Raw genomic sequence first — 14,168 nt, 5'->3', positions numbered from 1 at the left:
CTAAATGACAGTAGAACAGGCTGAGTTTGAAGGAATAAAAGACAGGGAGACAAAATAAGATGACAGAAAGGATTTTAAAATATGTCTTCCTCCTTTCTTCTCATATCCTCCTATTTGTTTTTTCTTTTCTTTTACAAAAGGAAAAAAGGTTTTGGTTTTATTTTTTATTTTACAAGCAGAAAGGCCAAGTGAAGAATTGAGTGATTATCTAGGGAACTGAATTAATATAAAAAGTCTAAATAACTCAAGTCAAAATCCCTTTTTTAAACTACAGTATCTCTACGATTGTCTTCATCTTTCTTTCACTTGCCTCTACAGATAACACTAATGCTTCCTTAATTTTAATATACTGGACATAAGATGTATCCAACAGCTAAATTTCAAGAGCAAAGAAAAAAAAAAATAATGAACTTCTGATGAAACCCAAGTAAAGAAAATACCCAAAACCTATGTGAAACTTATATGGAATGCATACTCCTATAACAATAATACCATATGCCATATTTCTGCAGTCTAAGTGTTTAGGATCTTAAACTGTTTTTGCAAAATACAAGTGAAGCTGAGGAAACAAAATCTGTTACTTTAAAAGAAAGTAAAACCTTTCTATAAATTATTTTTAAATGGTAACAATACTTAAAAATTATTTTATATTGGGAACACATCCAGATGTCAATTTCCTAGATGATCTCCAAAGTTAAAAAATTTGCAATACTTTTGCAACACCAAAATGCCACAGCTTCTGTGCATAAGAAATGAGACGTATGGAGAGAATTTGGTAAATTTAGGAAAAATAGGAAATTCAGACAAGAAAACTCACTCCTGGCCCCTACCAAGTGTAAGTCCCTTAAGTAGACCAAACATAAGTACATTTGTCTGTACATTCAAGCCCTTGGGGTGCTGGAAAGCAAGATAACTATAGTTTTTATAGTTAGACAAGGGTTTTTTGATGGAGCATTTTTTAATAAGACTTGAATATAGAGCTATGATTCTCCTAAGAGAGGAAGGAATATCATAAATAGAATTGGCAAGTGGCTTTGTCAAAAGAAACACACTCTCACATGCCCCTTCCTCCCAGTCAACAGTCCAGGTGTTGGGGGGAGAGGGCCCCAATACTGAAGGGAGCTATGTAGCAGCAGTCCCTCAGTCCTGCAAGAATTAGTGACACAGAAGAACAAACACAGAAAAATATTTTGTGGCAATAAGAAAGCAGTATTTAAAAAAAAGAATTTTCATCTTGCGTTTTATTTCTTCTACTTTTACAAAACAACTGTTTTAAAACTTTCTTACAAAGACTTTAAAAAGACAATATACATGACATGCAGGAGATGAGAATAATGTTCCTCTAATACAAAAGCATTAAACAATATTTTGGGTGCTGGACAGCACTTCTGCACGTTTATGTATTAAGACTAGAATCCTCAGAGCTCCCCACTGCGGTATTTTCTAACACAGTATTAGTGGTCGTGGAAAGTAATTTGCCTGAACTGCTCTCTTTTTCAGTCTCCTCCCAAGTAACTCTCAGAGGCCTCCTGAGGGTTTCCGGAAGCAAGAATGTTAGACCTCCACTCATTAAGGCCAAGGTCCCAACAAGCAACTAGAAGGAAGCAAAAAAAAAAAAAAGAGTGAGACATCGAGAAAGAAACGTACCCTTCAGAGAATAATCATTTCTGAACCTTGTTCAGAGGACAATAGAATTGAAATTGACATAAAAGCTGGCATTTTTCTCAGTAAGACCTTTTTTGTTACTTTTAATTCATTGACTAAGCTTAATCTGATCATTCATTAACCACCGTGGAGCACCTATTCAATAAATCCCAGTTACTGCCTGCATTATTACTCTTGTAGGCGCAGTCCTAGGAGTTACACTGAGGAAAAAAAAAAAAACTCCCTGCCCTGTCTTGTCAGGCTCCAGAGTCTCATGGGAGAGCCCAGAATCTTGGATTTGGACTTGATGGTCAGGGAATGTCTTAGTCAATCCTGCTTCTGCCCCCAGTAATGCACATGCTATCAGCATTCAGCAAATGGTGGGGACTGAATAAATGCATGCATGCACGAATGAACAGTTCAATGAATCAAAATCTGTAGCCTTTAGGGGGAAACAGAGGCAATGGAAACTAGCTGCTACTTTGTGTGGGGGGAACGACAGTTTCCAAGTGATTTCCTATAAAAATTCAGTATTTCTTTACCTTCCAGGTTTTGACACATGAAAGGCAACCTTTTAGACTACCACCAAGGTGTTTGCTTTCAAAAATGCAAATCACATTAAAAACCAAAGTCTGCATATCTCTTCTCTGTTGATCACTATGAAGATATGGGTGGGTTTTAGAACTAAATCTGGATATAGTCTGTAAAAACTTTGTCTTTACATAATTTAAACTCCTTTAGCAAAAAGTACCGAGAAGAGCCCATAAAAATAAATTAAGGTATGGGCTTTCTGATAAATCTGCATATTTGGTGCTTTTATAGTCTCTGAGATACAGTACAAACTGAGACACGACGTGAGGCCACATCAGTTACAGATGTGACCTAGCAAGACAGTTCTTGACTCGTTTTGCAAAATACTGATAACCTAATTCCAGAAATGCATGAGTAAGCCAAGAAACAGTAACAGAATTTAAAGTGATATTGCAAAGGACATAGAAATCCCAAGAGAGACCTCTGTCAGGGTCTGAAAAACACTGAACAAGTCTAAACAAGAAAAATAATCAAATGAACAATTCAAGACAAGACTGGATTTTCTTTTTTAACTTGGTAGTGAGAATCAGTTCAGTTCAGTCGCTCAGTTGTGTCTGACTCTTTGTGACCCCATGGACTGCAGCATGCCAGGCCTCCCTGTCCATCACCAACTCCCAGAGTTTACTCAAACTCATGTCCATTGAGTCGGTGATGCCATCCAGCCATCTCGTCCTCTGTCGTCCCCTTCTCTTCCTGCCCTCAATCTTTCCCAGCATCAGGGTCTTTTCCAATGAGTCAGTTCTTAGCATCAGGTGGCCAAACTATTGGAGTCTCAGCTTCAACATCAGTCCTTCCAATGAATACTCAGGACTGATTTCCTTTAGGATGGACTGGTTGGATCTCCTTGCAGTCCAAGGGACTCTCAAGAGTCTTCTCCAACACCATAGTTCAAAAGCATCAATTCTTTGGCGCTCAGCTTTCTTCATAGTCCAACTCTCACATCCATACATGACCACTGGAAAAACCATAGCCTCAACTAGACGGACCTTTGTTGAAAAAGTAATGTCTCTGCTTTTCAATATGCTGTCTAGGTGGGTCATAACTTTTCTTCCAAGGAGCAAGCGTAGTAGTGAGTAGTGGGAATAGTCAGGCACTGAACAAACTCAGAACCTTGCATCTCTCCTTTCACCCCAAGCAGGTCCCCCACCCCTGTGGCCAGCCCTTGATACCCCACACAAACACCCCAACAACCTCCCCTGGCCAGGAGGAGTCTTTGATCCCTCTCACCTTCTCACTAGGGGTGGGTGGTGGAGGGGTGGGGGTGGGGTCTCCCCGCATCAATAGATCTCCCTTCTTTCTCACAGACTTCTGATCTTTTCCTTTCCACTGGCTAGTTTCCCTCGGTAAAAATAAGTTTCTTGAGCCTCTTACAACTTCTGTACCCACTCTGCCTGGGAACTTGTACTTGCTACATGTGTGGCCCTGGGCAGGTGACTTAATTTTTCTGCTCCTCAGTTTCCTTATGTAAAATGGAAATAATAATACTACCTGCCCCCAAAGGACTGGTGAAAGGATTAAATTAAATAACACATTTAGGGCACTTAAAACAGTAACAGTTGAGGAGTCAACAAACAGTAGCTGTCATTACTACTCTCTATCTTTTGAAACAAGCAAAAGAGACTCTCCACCTCAGCCCACATCCATTGCAGCCCCCACCCATCTTCTCCACAGCAGTCCCTGCTTCTCCTTCCATCCTGCCCACCCCTGCCTCCCCCGCCCCACCCCCCCAGCAGCATGGCCCTCACCCAATACCCACGGACGCTGCTCTTCCCAGGCCGCAGATTCCTAGCCGCCCAACCTGACAGCGGTGTGCCCATTCAGTTTTTCTGAGCCGCTGTCTTGTTCTGCCTTCCTCGCCTCCCCTCCTCCTTTGGGGTCCTGGTCACCTCCCCACCTCCCCTGCTGCTGCCCCTCCGTTGCCACCCTGAACCCCTCTTCCCATCAGGCGCTGAATGCCACTGTTTCCAGGGTTCTGCTCTGCAGTCTCCCTCCCTTTTCCCTCACCCTTCATAAGCTGACTCTCAAGTACGTACCATGACCCCCACCGTGGGGGCTGTCCTCGGAGTTCCAGACCTGTAAAGGCACCAGCCTCCCCGCTACCCCCCACCCCACTGCACCCTCCCCAGGCATCAGGCAGGCACCTCCCGCTCCTCACCCACAATTCAAGGGCACCGTTCCTCCCCACCTCAGCCTTGTTCCTCTTCCTAGAGTCCCTACAGCCCTGAGAACAACCATCCACCCCTCCAGCTGCCCGCCTCCACCATACCCAACTTGTCACGGGTCCAGGGGGTAACACTTTTCCGTCCTGTCTTCTCCAACCTGCCTTTAGTCTGATATGCTGACCTCCTTTGAGATCCCTCCATCCTGTCACCCTTACCTCCTGACACCCACAACCCACCCTGGGTGTTAGCAGCAATGCTTGCACCCAGACCCAAACTGGCCATGTTTCTTTTCCCCTCTAAGTTTTTGCCTTTCTGTTGCCTCTGCATGGAATTCCCTTACCTCCTTTTCCACCTGGCTGACTCACACTGGCCCCTCTAGACACAGATGAAAGGACCCCTCCTGCAGGAAACTTCTCCTCTGGCCCTAGTTGGGGTTGCAACCCCATAACCCCAGCATTTCCCTACCCCAGCCCTCTTCTCTGAGACCTCTGCCTTCCACACCAGTCTGGACATCTTTCAAGACAAACGCTGTCTCTTTCATCCTGCTCCTTATCACCTAGCGGGAAGCCTAATTCAAAATCAACACTCAACCTTTGCCAAATGAGTTCATGAATACAAAGATTATGTGAATTAGATGTCCACTTTTTCCCTTAGATTACTAAAAAATAATGGTTGAAAATAAAAGCAACAGAAGGAATGATGCTCATGTGCTTCTTTTGGAAAGAGAAAATAAAAACTTTTCTTCTAGATGATCATGTCTGTTCCTCAAAAGGAAAATACTGGCTCCCTGGGCAGTTTGACATCCATAAATAAGCTTAATGAGAAATTTAATAATTTATTTTTTTACTCATTAAAAATAACAAGCAACATCTGCAACATCCAAAGGAACCACATTCACAGAATATTTTTGCAAATACACACAAGACTCTGAAGACAGAGATGTTCCTGGGGAAGGGGGGACGAAAGTCAAGGTGGAAGAACTTGTTTCTCTGCATCCCCTTTAGGACTGTTTGTTTAACCTACGAAAAAGGCATGGTATTTGGATTTGAACCCAAGTATGTCATTTAAAGCCTTCCCTGGTGGCTCAGATAGTAAAGAATCCACCTGCAATGTAAGAGACATGGGTTCAATCCCTGGGTTGGGAAGATCACCTGGAGGAAGGCATGGCAACCCACTCCAGTATTCTTGCCTGGAGAATTCCCATAGACAGAGGAGCCTGGCATGCTACAGTCCTCGGGGTCACAAAGAGTCAGACATGACTAAGCGACTAAGCACAGCACAGAACATGTCATTTAAACAGTAATAGCAAAAACAGCACCTACATTCTATGACTGAAAAAGACCCTGATGCTGGGAAAGCTTGAGGGCAGGAGAAGTGGGCTACGGAGGATAAGATGGTTGGATGGTATCACTGACTCAGTGGACATGAGTTTGAGTGAACGCCAGGAGGTAGTGAAGGACAGGGAAGCCTGGTGTGCTGCAGTTCATGAGGTCCCAAAGAGTCGGACACGACTGAGCGACTGAACAAAAACAACATTCTATGAAGACTGCTTTTCGTAAAGCAAGTAAAATAGAGCTTGTCATATAACAAGCACTATTAGAGTAGCTGGTAAATAAAATTAAAAATCCCTTTTAACTTTATAGTCCGTAATGGATCTTTATGGATGTCCTTAAAAAAAAATCTTTATTTGGTTTTAGTGACTTTTATAGCAGTTTGCTTTTATTGATTTATCTATCTTCTTCTATGTGTCTTGGCTTATTTTTTAAAAACATCTTTTCCCCTTTCATCTTCTATTAATGAGGAACATAAAGAAGAGAAGCGAAAAGCAAAGGAGAAAGGAAAGATATAAGCATCTGAATGCAGAGTTCCAAAGAATAGCAGGGAGAGATAAGAAAGCCTTCCTCAATGCAAAGAAATAGAGGAAAACAATAGACTGAGAAAGACTAGAGATCTCGTCAAGAAAATTAGAGATACCAAGGGAACATTTCATGCAAAGATGGGCTCAATAAAGGGCAGAAATGGTATGGACCTAACAGAAGCAGAAGATATTAAGAAGAGGTGGCAAGAATACACAGATGAGCTATACAAAAAAGATCTTCACGACCCAGATAATCATGATGGTGTGATCACTCACCTAGAGCCAGACATCCTGGAATGTGAAGTCAAGTGAGCCTTAGGAAGCATGACTACGAACAGAGCTAGTGGAGGTGATGGAATTCCAGTTAAGCTATTTCAAATCCTAAAAGATGATGCTGTGAAAGTGCTGGCAATATGCCAGCAAATTTGGAAAACTCAGCAGTGGCCACAGGACTGGAAAAGGTCAGTTTTCATTCCAATCCCTAAGAAAGGCAATGCCAAAGAATGCTCAAACTACCGCACAATTGCACTCATCTCACACGCTAGTAAAGCAATGCTCAAAATTCTCCAAGCCAGGCTTCAACAATAGGTGAACTGTGAACTTCCAGATATTCAAGCTGGTTTTAGAAAAGGCAGAGGAACCAAAGATCAAATTGCAAACATCTGCTGGATCATCAAAAAAGCAAGAGAGTTCCAGAAAAACATCTATTTCTGCTTTATTGACTATGTCAAAGCCTTTGACTGTGTGGATCACAATAAACTCTGGAAAATTCTCAAAGAGATGGGAATACCAGACCACCTGACCTGCCCCTTGGGAAACCTGTATGCAGGTCGAGAAGCAACAATTAAAACTGGACACGGAACAACAGACTGGTTCCAAATAGGAAAAGGAGTACGTCAAGGCTGTATATTGTCTCCCTGATTTTTTAACTTATATGCAGAGTACATCATGAGAAACGCTGGGCTGGAGGAAGCACAAGCTGGAATCAAGATTGCTGGGAGAAATACCAATAACCTCAGATATGCAGATGACACCACCCTTATGGCAAAAAGTGAAGAAGAACTAAAGAGCCTCTTGAGGAAAGTGAAAGAGGAGAGTGAAAAGTTGACTTAAAGCTCAACATTCAGAAAACTATGATCATGGTATCCGGTCCCATCACTTCATGGCAAATAGATGGGGAAACAGTGGAAACTGTGGCTGACTTTATTTTTGGGGACTCCAAAATCACTGCAGATGGTGATTGCAGCCATGAAATTAAAAGACGCTTGCTCCTTGGAAGGAGAGTTATGACCAACCTAGACAGCGTATTAAGAAGCAGAGACATTACTTTGTCAACAAAGGTCCGTCTAGTCAAGTCTATGGTTTTTCCAGTGGTCATGTATGGATGTGAGAGTTGGACTATACAGAAAGCTGAAGGCTGAAAAATTGATGCTTTTCAATTGTGGTGTTGGTGAAGACTCTTGAGAGTCCCTCAGACTGCAAGGAGATCAAACCAGTCCATCCTAAAGGAAATCAGTCCTGGGTGTTCATTGGAAGGACTGATGCTGAAGCTGAAACTCCAGTACTTTGGCCACCTCATGCGAAGAGTTGACTCATTGGAAAAGTCCCTGATGCTGGGAGAGATTGAGGGCAGAGGAGAAGGGGATGACAGAGGGTGAGATGGCTGGATGGCATCACCGACTCGATGGACATGAGTTTGAGTAAGCTCAGGGAGTTGGTGGTGGACAGGGAGACCATGGCGTGCTGTGATTCATGGGGTCGCAGAGTCGGACACGACTGAGCGACTGAACTGAACTGATAGTACACATTGCTATATTTAAAATGGATAACCAGAAAGGACCTATTGTATGGCACATGGAACTCTGTTCAATGTTATGAGGCAGCCTGGATGGGAGGGGGTTTTGGGGGAGAATGGATACACGTATATGTACGGCTGAGTCCCTTCGCCGTTCACCTGAAACTACCACAACATAGTAAATAGGCTATACCCTAACACAAAAGCCATGAAATTAAAAGACACTTACTCCTTGGAAGGAAAGTTATGACCAACCTAGATAGCATATTAAAAAGCAGAGACATTACTTTGCCAACAAAGGTTCGTCTGGTCAAGGCTATGGTTTTTCCAGTGGTCATGTATGGATGTGAGAGTTGGACTGTGAAGAAAGCTGAGCGCCGAAAAATTGATACTTTTGAATTGTGGTGTTGGAGAAGACTCTTGAGAGTCCCTTGGACTGCAGGGAGATCCAACCAGTCCATCCTAAAGGAAATCAGTCCTGGATGTTCATCAGACAGACTAATGCTGAAGCTGAAACTCCAATACTTTGGCCACCTCATGCGAAGAGTTGACTCATTGGAAAAGATGCCGGGAGGGATTGGGGGCAGGAGGAGAAGGGGACGACAGAGGATGAGATGGCTGGATGGCATCACCGACTCGATGGGCATGAGCTTGAGTAAACTCCGGGAGTTGGTGATGGACAGGGAGGCCTGGCGTGCTGCGATTCATGGGGTCGCAAAGAGTCAGACACGACTGAGCGACTGAACTGAACTGAACTGAACACAAAAGTTTAAAGTTTGAAAAGAAAAGAAATGATTATAAAGCAAACATATCATGATTTTGATCACTCACAAGAAAACACTGCTTGCACCCCAGAAGCCTGTCCCTCCCTCCTCCACAGGAGGTCCTGGTTTAGTCAATTAGTCCCATCAGTTTTCCTGGTTTTAACTTGTACGGTTATAGAAAGTCTGTGGAAAAGGGGTCTCTTTCTCTTAAGGAAAAAAAAAAAAAGGTACATGAAAGCTTGGGGGAGGTGGGCAAGAAGCATTCTCTGCAGAGGGGATGTCCCAGCAGAGGAGGTGGGGCAGGGTGGAGCAGGGTGGGTGTGGGGAGGTGGAGGAAGTGTGTGAAGAAACAAAATAGGGAAGATGGGGAGGGGTCAATCTGGAAAGGACATGAGGATCAGGCAGAGCTGGGGCTTGTTCTGAAGGTGGGGGCAGCTGGATTGGAGCTGTGGGTTCAGCAAACTACTCTGATGGGGTGGGCGTAGGGGTAGAGTGAGGGGAGGGAACCTGGGAGGCAGGCCGTGATGAGGAGCTGGACTGGAAGCAGGTGAGGAATAGGGAGGTTTTGAGCAAGGAGGATTTGGTGTTGAGGATTGGGAGGAGTTGGGGTGGGGTGGGGATAAAAGCTGGCACTCTAGTGTCATGTGGGAGGCCAAGGACTCCCACCCCACGGTGGAGACAGAAGGAAGAGGGAACATAAGCCAGGTGGGTTTGGGAAATGGTGAAGCCCAGGGAGGATATCCACAGGGCTAGTGAGTCTGCAGCTTGGAAGCGAAGGCAGCACTCAGGAGCAGTTATCCATACAGCGATTGGGAAAGACAGCCAGGATGGCTCTTGGAGACGGAGGCAGTCAGAAAAAGAAAGAGGAGACAGAGAGCGAACAGCCTAGAGAGAGCTCCAAGCAGGAAGTTCCAGAAAGGGAGCCTGGAGGAGGAGGAAGAGGACCAGTACGGCCCACCCCCAGGGCTTGCCCGTGAGTCGCTGCAGCACCCCCAGCCACCCCCACCATCCCCACCTCCCATCACCCATCCTCCTCCTGCCCCAGTTGTGTAACAGTGCTCTGCGTGCCTTCCCAAACTCAGCCGGGCCAGGAGGAAATCTGCAAACTGCGCAGAAGCGCCCTCAGGCTTCATAAGCAGGTGAAGAGCTCACACTGCCAACGCCAGGAGGGGGCACGCAGGCAGCCCCGCCCATGAAGAGCCCCTCAAGTTTCAGAGACGCTGCAAACCACAGACCCCTACACCTCTCCACCAGACACCACCAGATTCTTCCAGGAACAGCAGCCTCCAGAACTGGCCTTGATCAGACATCACAAAGGCTGGGGGTGGGAGGCAGCCGGCAGATCCCAACAGACGAGCACAGGCTCAGAGACCACAGACCAGAGCTCCTGGCTTCGTGATGTGTTGAGAGGCCCTACTTGAGCTGACCAAGTTGTAATTAACAGCTGACAGTGGGGAGAGGAGGGAAGGCAATAGACAAACAATAGAAACAGCAACCACCATCTGAGTTAACAACTAATGAGCTGTTAACAAGGAGGCTGCTGCTGCTGCTGCTAAGTCGCTTCAGTCGTGTCCGACTCTCTGCGACCCCATAGACGGCAGCCCACCAGGCTCCTCAATTCCTGGGATTCTCCAGGCAAGAACACTGGAGTGGGGTGCCATTTCCTTCTCCAATGCATGAAAGTGAAAAGCTAAAGTGAAGTCACTCAGTCATGTCCGACTCTTTGCTATCCCATGGACTGTAGCCTACCAGGCTCCTCTGCCCGTGGGATTTTCTAGGCAAGAGTACTGGAGTGGGTTGCCATTGCCTTCTCCGAACAAGGATGCTAGAAATCCCCAAACCAAATTATAAGTTGGAGCCTAATAAATAATATAGAAGGCAGTCAGCTGCTCTGCCTTACCACTATCTCAGTCAAGTTCTATAAATTGATGAACACCTGTGGCATGAAGATCCAAACGCTGGAGAGATAAATGCACAACGGGGCCACGATGCTTCCCACACGGCCCACGGTGCTGCCACTCCCCACAGCCAGCGACCTGGAAACACAGAGAGAATTAAGACAGCAGCAGGAATAGAAGACTAGGGACATGTGATACAGACAGTGAGGGAACAGCTGCCCAGATCCCCGTCCACCCTCCCCACAGAGAATAAATAATAAGACTTAAGTCAGCTTAATATACTTGGAAATTAACTTTAATTTTTCAAGAATTGTTCATGATTTCCCCTGGAGGATGAAATGGCAACCTACTCCAGTATCCTTGCCTGGAAAATCCCATGGACAAAGGAGCCTGGCAGGCTACAGCCCGTGAGGTCACAAAGAGTCGGACACAACTGAGCGACTGAGCACACATGTTCATGATTTATATTCACATTCTGCGAAATATCAGTGTCTACAAACACGCAGATAATTCAAGACAAAAGAAAGGTAAGCAGTCTTCATCAGCTACGCATATGAAGCTCTTACTATACTCATTCAGTCTAACATTGAGGAGAACATCAGTCTTCTACAGCTGAAGTTTATTTAGAATATGGAGGGGGGATTTGGGAAACCAGAAGATTTATATCTATGGATCATTCTATTTCAATTTTTTTAAAGTCAAAAAATATCTTAATATACTTTCCTTTAAAACTTGTTTATAGAAACCTTATAGAATCTCTAGTAGGAAGCAAAGAATGTGCTTCCAACATGAGTGTGCTGTGCTGACGCAGTCATATCCGACTCTGCGACGCTATGGACTGTAGCCCACCAGGCACCTCTGTCCATGGGGATTCTTTAGGCAAGAACACTGGAGTGAGTTGCCAGGCCCTCCTCCAGGGGATCTTCCCAACCCAGGTTTCAAACCTAAGTCTCCTGTATTGCAGGCAGATTCTTTATCGTCTGAGCCACCAGGGAAGCCCTTCAACATGAGTAAGTATCTCTTATTAAGCCTTGGAGAGAGGCCCCAGGAGAAACTGGGGCCAAACTCCTTGATCTCAGATTTCTAATCTTCACAACCATGAGAAAACACACCCCTGTTGTTTGAAGCCCTCAATCTGTGGTGTTTTGTTGTAGAAGCCCTAACACAACTGACATCAGGACACCAAGAGACACATCTTTAGAACATTAGCCCTGAGTCAGTGTAAGTCAATTGTGTTTGAGATTTAAAATGGTTTTAGGACAATACAGCATTATTTCAAAACAAATTCTCTAATATCCTTGCTAATGATGTCTAGACAAAGCCTCTGATTCAGAATTAGCATCACCATGTAATCTTCCCACATCTTGGAGTTCCCATACTTCTACGAAAAGAAGGCATTTATACTCAGAGACTAAATGTAAGGAAATGACACATAAGTGAAAGATAAGAAAACAACACAAAAATAAGTAACTCTTACCTTACAATGGTTGGATACAGCTCCGCTGTATAAAGGTATATAAGGCCAAACGCTGCCCCTATGAAAAATTTTCCAGCCATAGTTGCCACCACTAACCAAAAATGGTATTCCTGAAAATGTATATATTGGCAAAATAGACCATCATTTTGTCATCAAGTAATATTTTTAAAAGAAAAAGAGAAAATCCTTAAAATTATTACTTAAAACTTTCTAATCCTCCAGTGTCTTTCAGAACAGTAAGTTTCATTTTTGTTTGAATCTATTTTGTAAATTCTGCTCATGGTCTGCAAAAGCTTTCCCTATTTATGAAATTTAGAGAAAAGTTTTACTGTGCCTCCTCTGCCTTGGAGATTTCAAATCACCAATTAAGAAAAGCCACCTGGGAAGAGAAAATGTGGAATAAGACCCTCCCAGATAGTTTCTGCTGTCATCCTTGATGTATTCCACTTCCTGAAGTAGTTCTCAGAGACTTCTCACAGTCTGTCTTTTCTCTCCTCCCCTGTCTGCCAGCTGGGTGTTGAGACCCAGGTGACCTTGGAGTTCATGCATTAGGGGTAGCAGCACCTCTGTCAACCTGCGTCCCTGAGTGACTCCAGGGAGCCAAACACCCCCTTCACCACCCCTACACCCACCAGCGAGGAGTCACATCAAACTTCCTGTGAGCCAGAAATAAATGTCTATGATGTGAAGTCACTGAGATTGGGGCGGGGGGGAGGGGGTGTTGCCTGTATTAAGGCAGCCAGCATCACCTATCACCTTCATCACTTTGCATTCAGTGTTTGTTGAATGAATTATCGGAACTTAGAAAAACTGTATTGTGTTGACATTACCATTTGGAGAGAAGTTTTATTAGAGGGGAAATTTTTGTGATTAAGGGTTAGTACTCTATCTCTAGAAATGCCATCAGCCACTTTCTGGTCTTCCACATTACTGCTCGGGCTTAACCACCATAGAGATGAAAGGTTCTAGAGTTCCCCTAAATCCTCACTGGCTCAAAGACCGTTGACATCAACTCAACTAATATAACTGCAAGTTACTTAAAAATGCATACAAAAAAGGTGTGAATGAAGCTCCCTCAAAGTGGCAGAGACCTCCAAGTCTTAAGTAATTTTAACTAATGTGAATCAGTTGCATGTATCAATCACCTGGAAATTTCAATCCATAATACATTTGATTCACCAATTATTCACTGATAATTAAGTGAAGCATAAAAGGAGGTCACTGGTTAGCGTAAATTAGATTTCAAACAATATACAAAACTTAAAATGCCTTGATCTAAATGTTGAGATATTATTGCTTTATAATTATACAATCACTATAATTATATATATATATAATATAAATTATTTTAAAGTATTGTTATAGTGACCATATTTTCTATATTGAGAATGAAAATACAGGTTCTAGTAACATTTGGGGTGAAAAAAGGAAGAGTTCTTCTGGGTGCAAGAGGTATTCTAGGCCAAAGAGTTTGCCAAAATACAGGAATGAGGAAGTCATTTCAGTAGTTTATGGCACTGTTTCTCACTAAGAAATTTCATTCTTAGAAAAAAGATCCTTGGGAAATACATGCACACTAGGAATTGGAAACTACTAACCTACCACAGTGAAAAACAAGACTGTTTAAACTGCAACAATTCTGAACCTAAGACTCATAGTATCTTTCATCTGTCCCCATGACACCCTTGCTCCTTCACATTTCTGATCAAATGTCACATTCTCTGAGAGGCACACCATCTTCGACCACCTTAGATGAAATAACAGTACACATGTGCGTTCCCCCTCCAAACACAGTCATTCTCCATCCCTCATTCAATTTTGTTTTTCTTCATTTTACTCAGAGAAACTTGACTTACTGCACGTCTTCGGTACCTAGAAAAGAACCTGGCACATACTAGATGCTGGATAGAACTTTCATGAGTGAATAAAAGTTTAAGATGATGATACTCACTGGAAACTGCAATCTACTCTCCTCACTC

The 14,168-nt window shown here is 43.8% G+C and overlaps 1 protein-coding gene across 2 annotated transcripts in view; it reads right to left on the bottom strand.

Moving 5' to 3' along the window:
- Positions 1-1,237: 1,237 nt before the first annotated feature.
- Positions 1,238-14,168, bottom strand: part of SLC22A16 (solute carrier family 22 member 16) — a 31,501-nt gene continuing 18,570 nt past the window's right edge. Inside the window, exons 6-8 of one of the 2 annotated variants that reach the window (XM_061131626.1) lie at positions 12,190-12,299; positions 10,751-10,850; positions 1,238-1,594 (exon numbers count right to left, since the gene is read on the bottom strand). In XM_061131626.1, the coding sequence (XP_060987609.1) occupies positions 1,397-1,594; positions 10,751-10,850; positions 12,190-12,299 (408 nt within the window). In that variant the 3' untranslated portion in view covers positions 1,238-1,396. Of the gene's footprint in view, positions 1,595-10,714; positions 10,851-12,189; positions 12,300-14,168 lie in introns of both variants that reach the window. The other variant, XM_061131627.1, reaches the window with a different exon arrangement.

Source organism: Dama dama, chromosome 28 (genome assembly GCF_033118175.1).
Source record: "Dama dama isolate Ldn47 chromosome 28, ASM3311817v1, whole genome shotgun sequence".
Taxonomy (NCBI): domain Eukaryota; kingdom Metazoa; phylum Chordata; class Mammalia; order Artiodactyla; family Cervidae; genus Dama; species Dama dama.
Note: the sequence above shows the minus strand (reverse complement) of the source record. Positions and strands in the feature narration are given on the sequence as shown.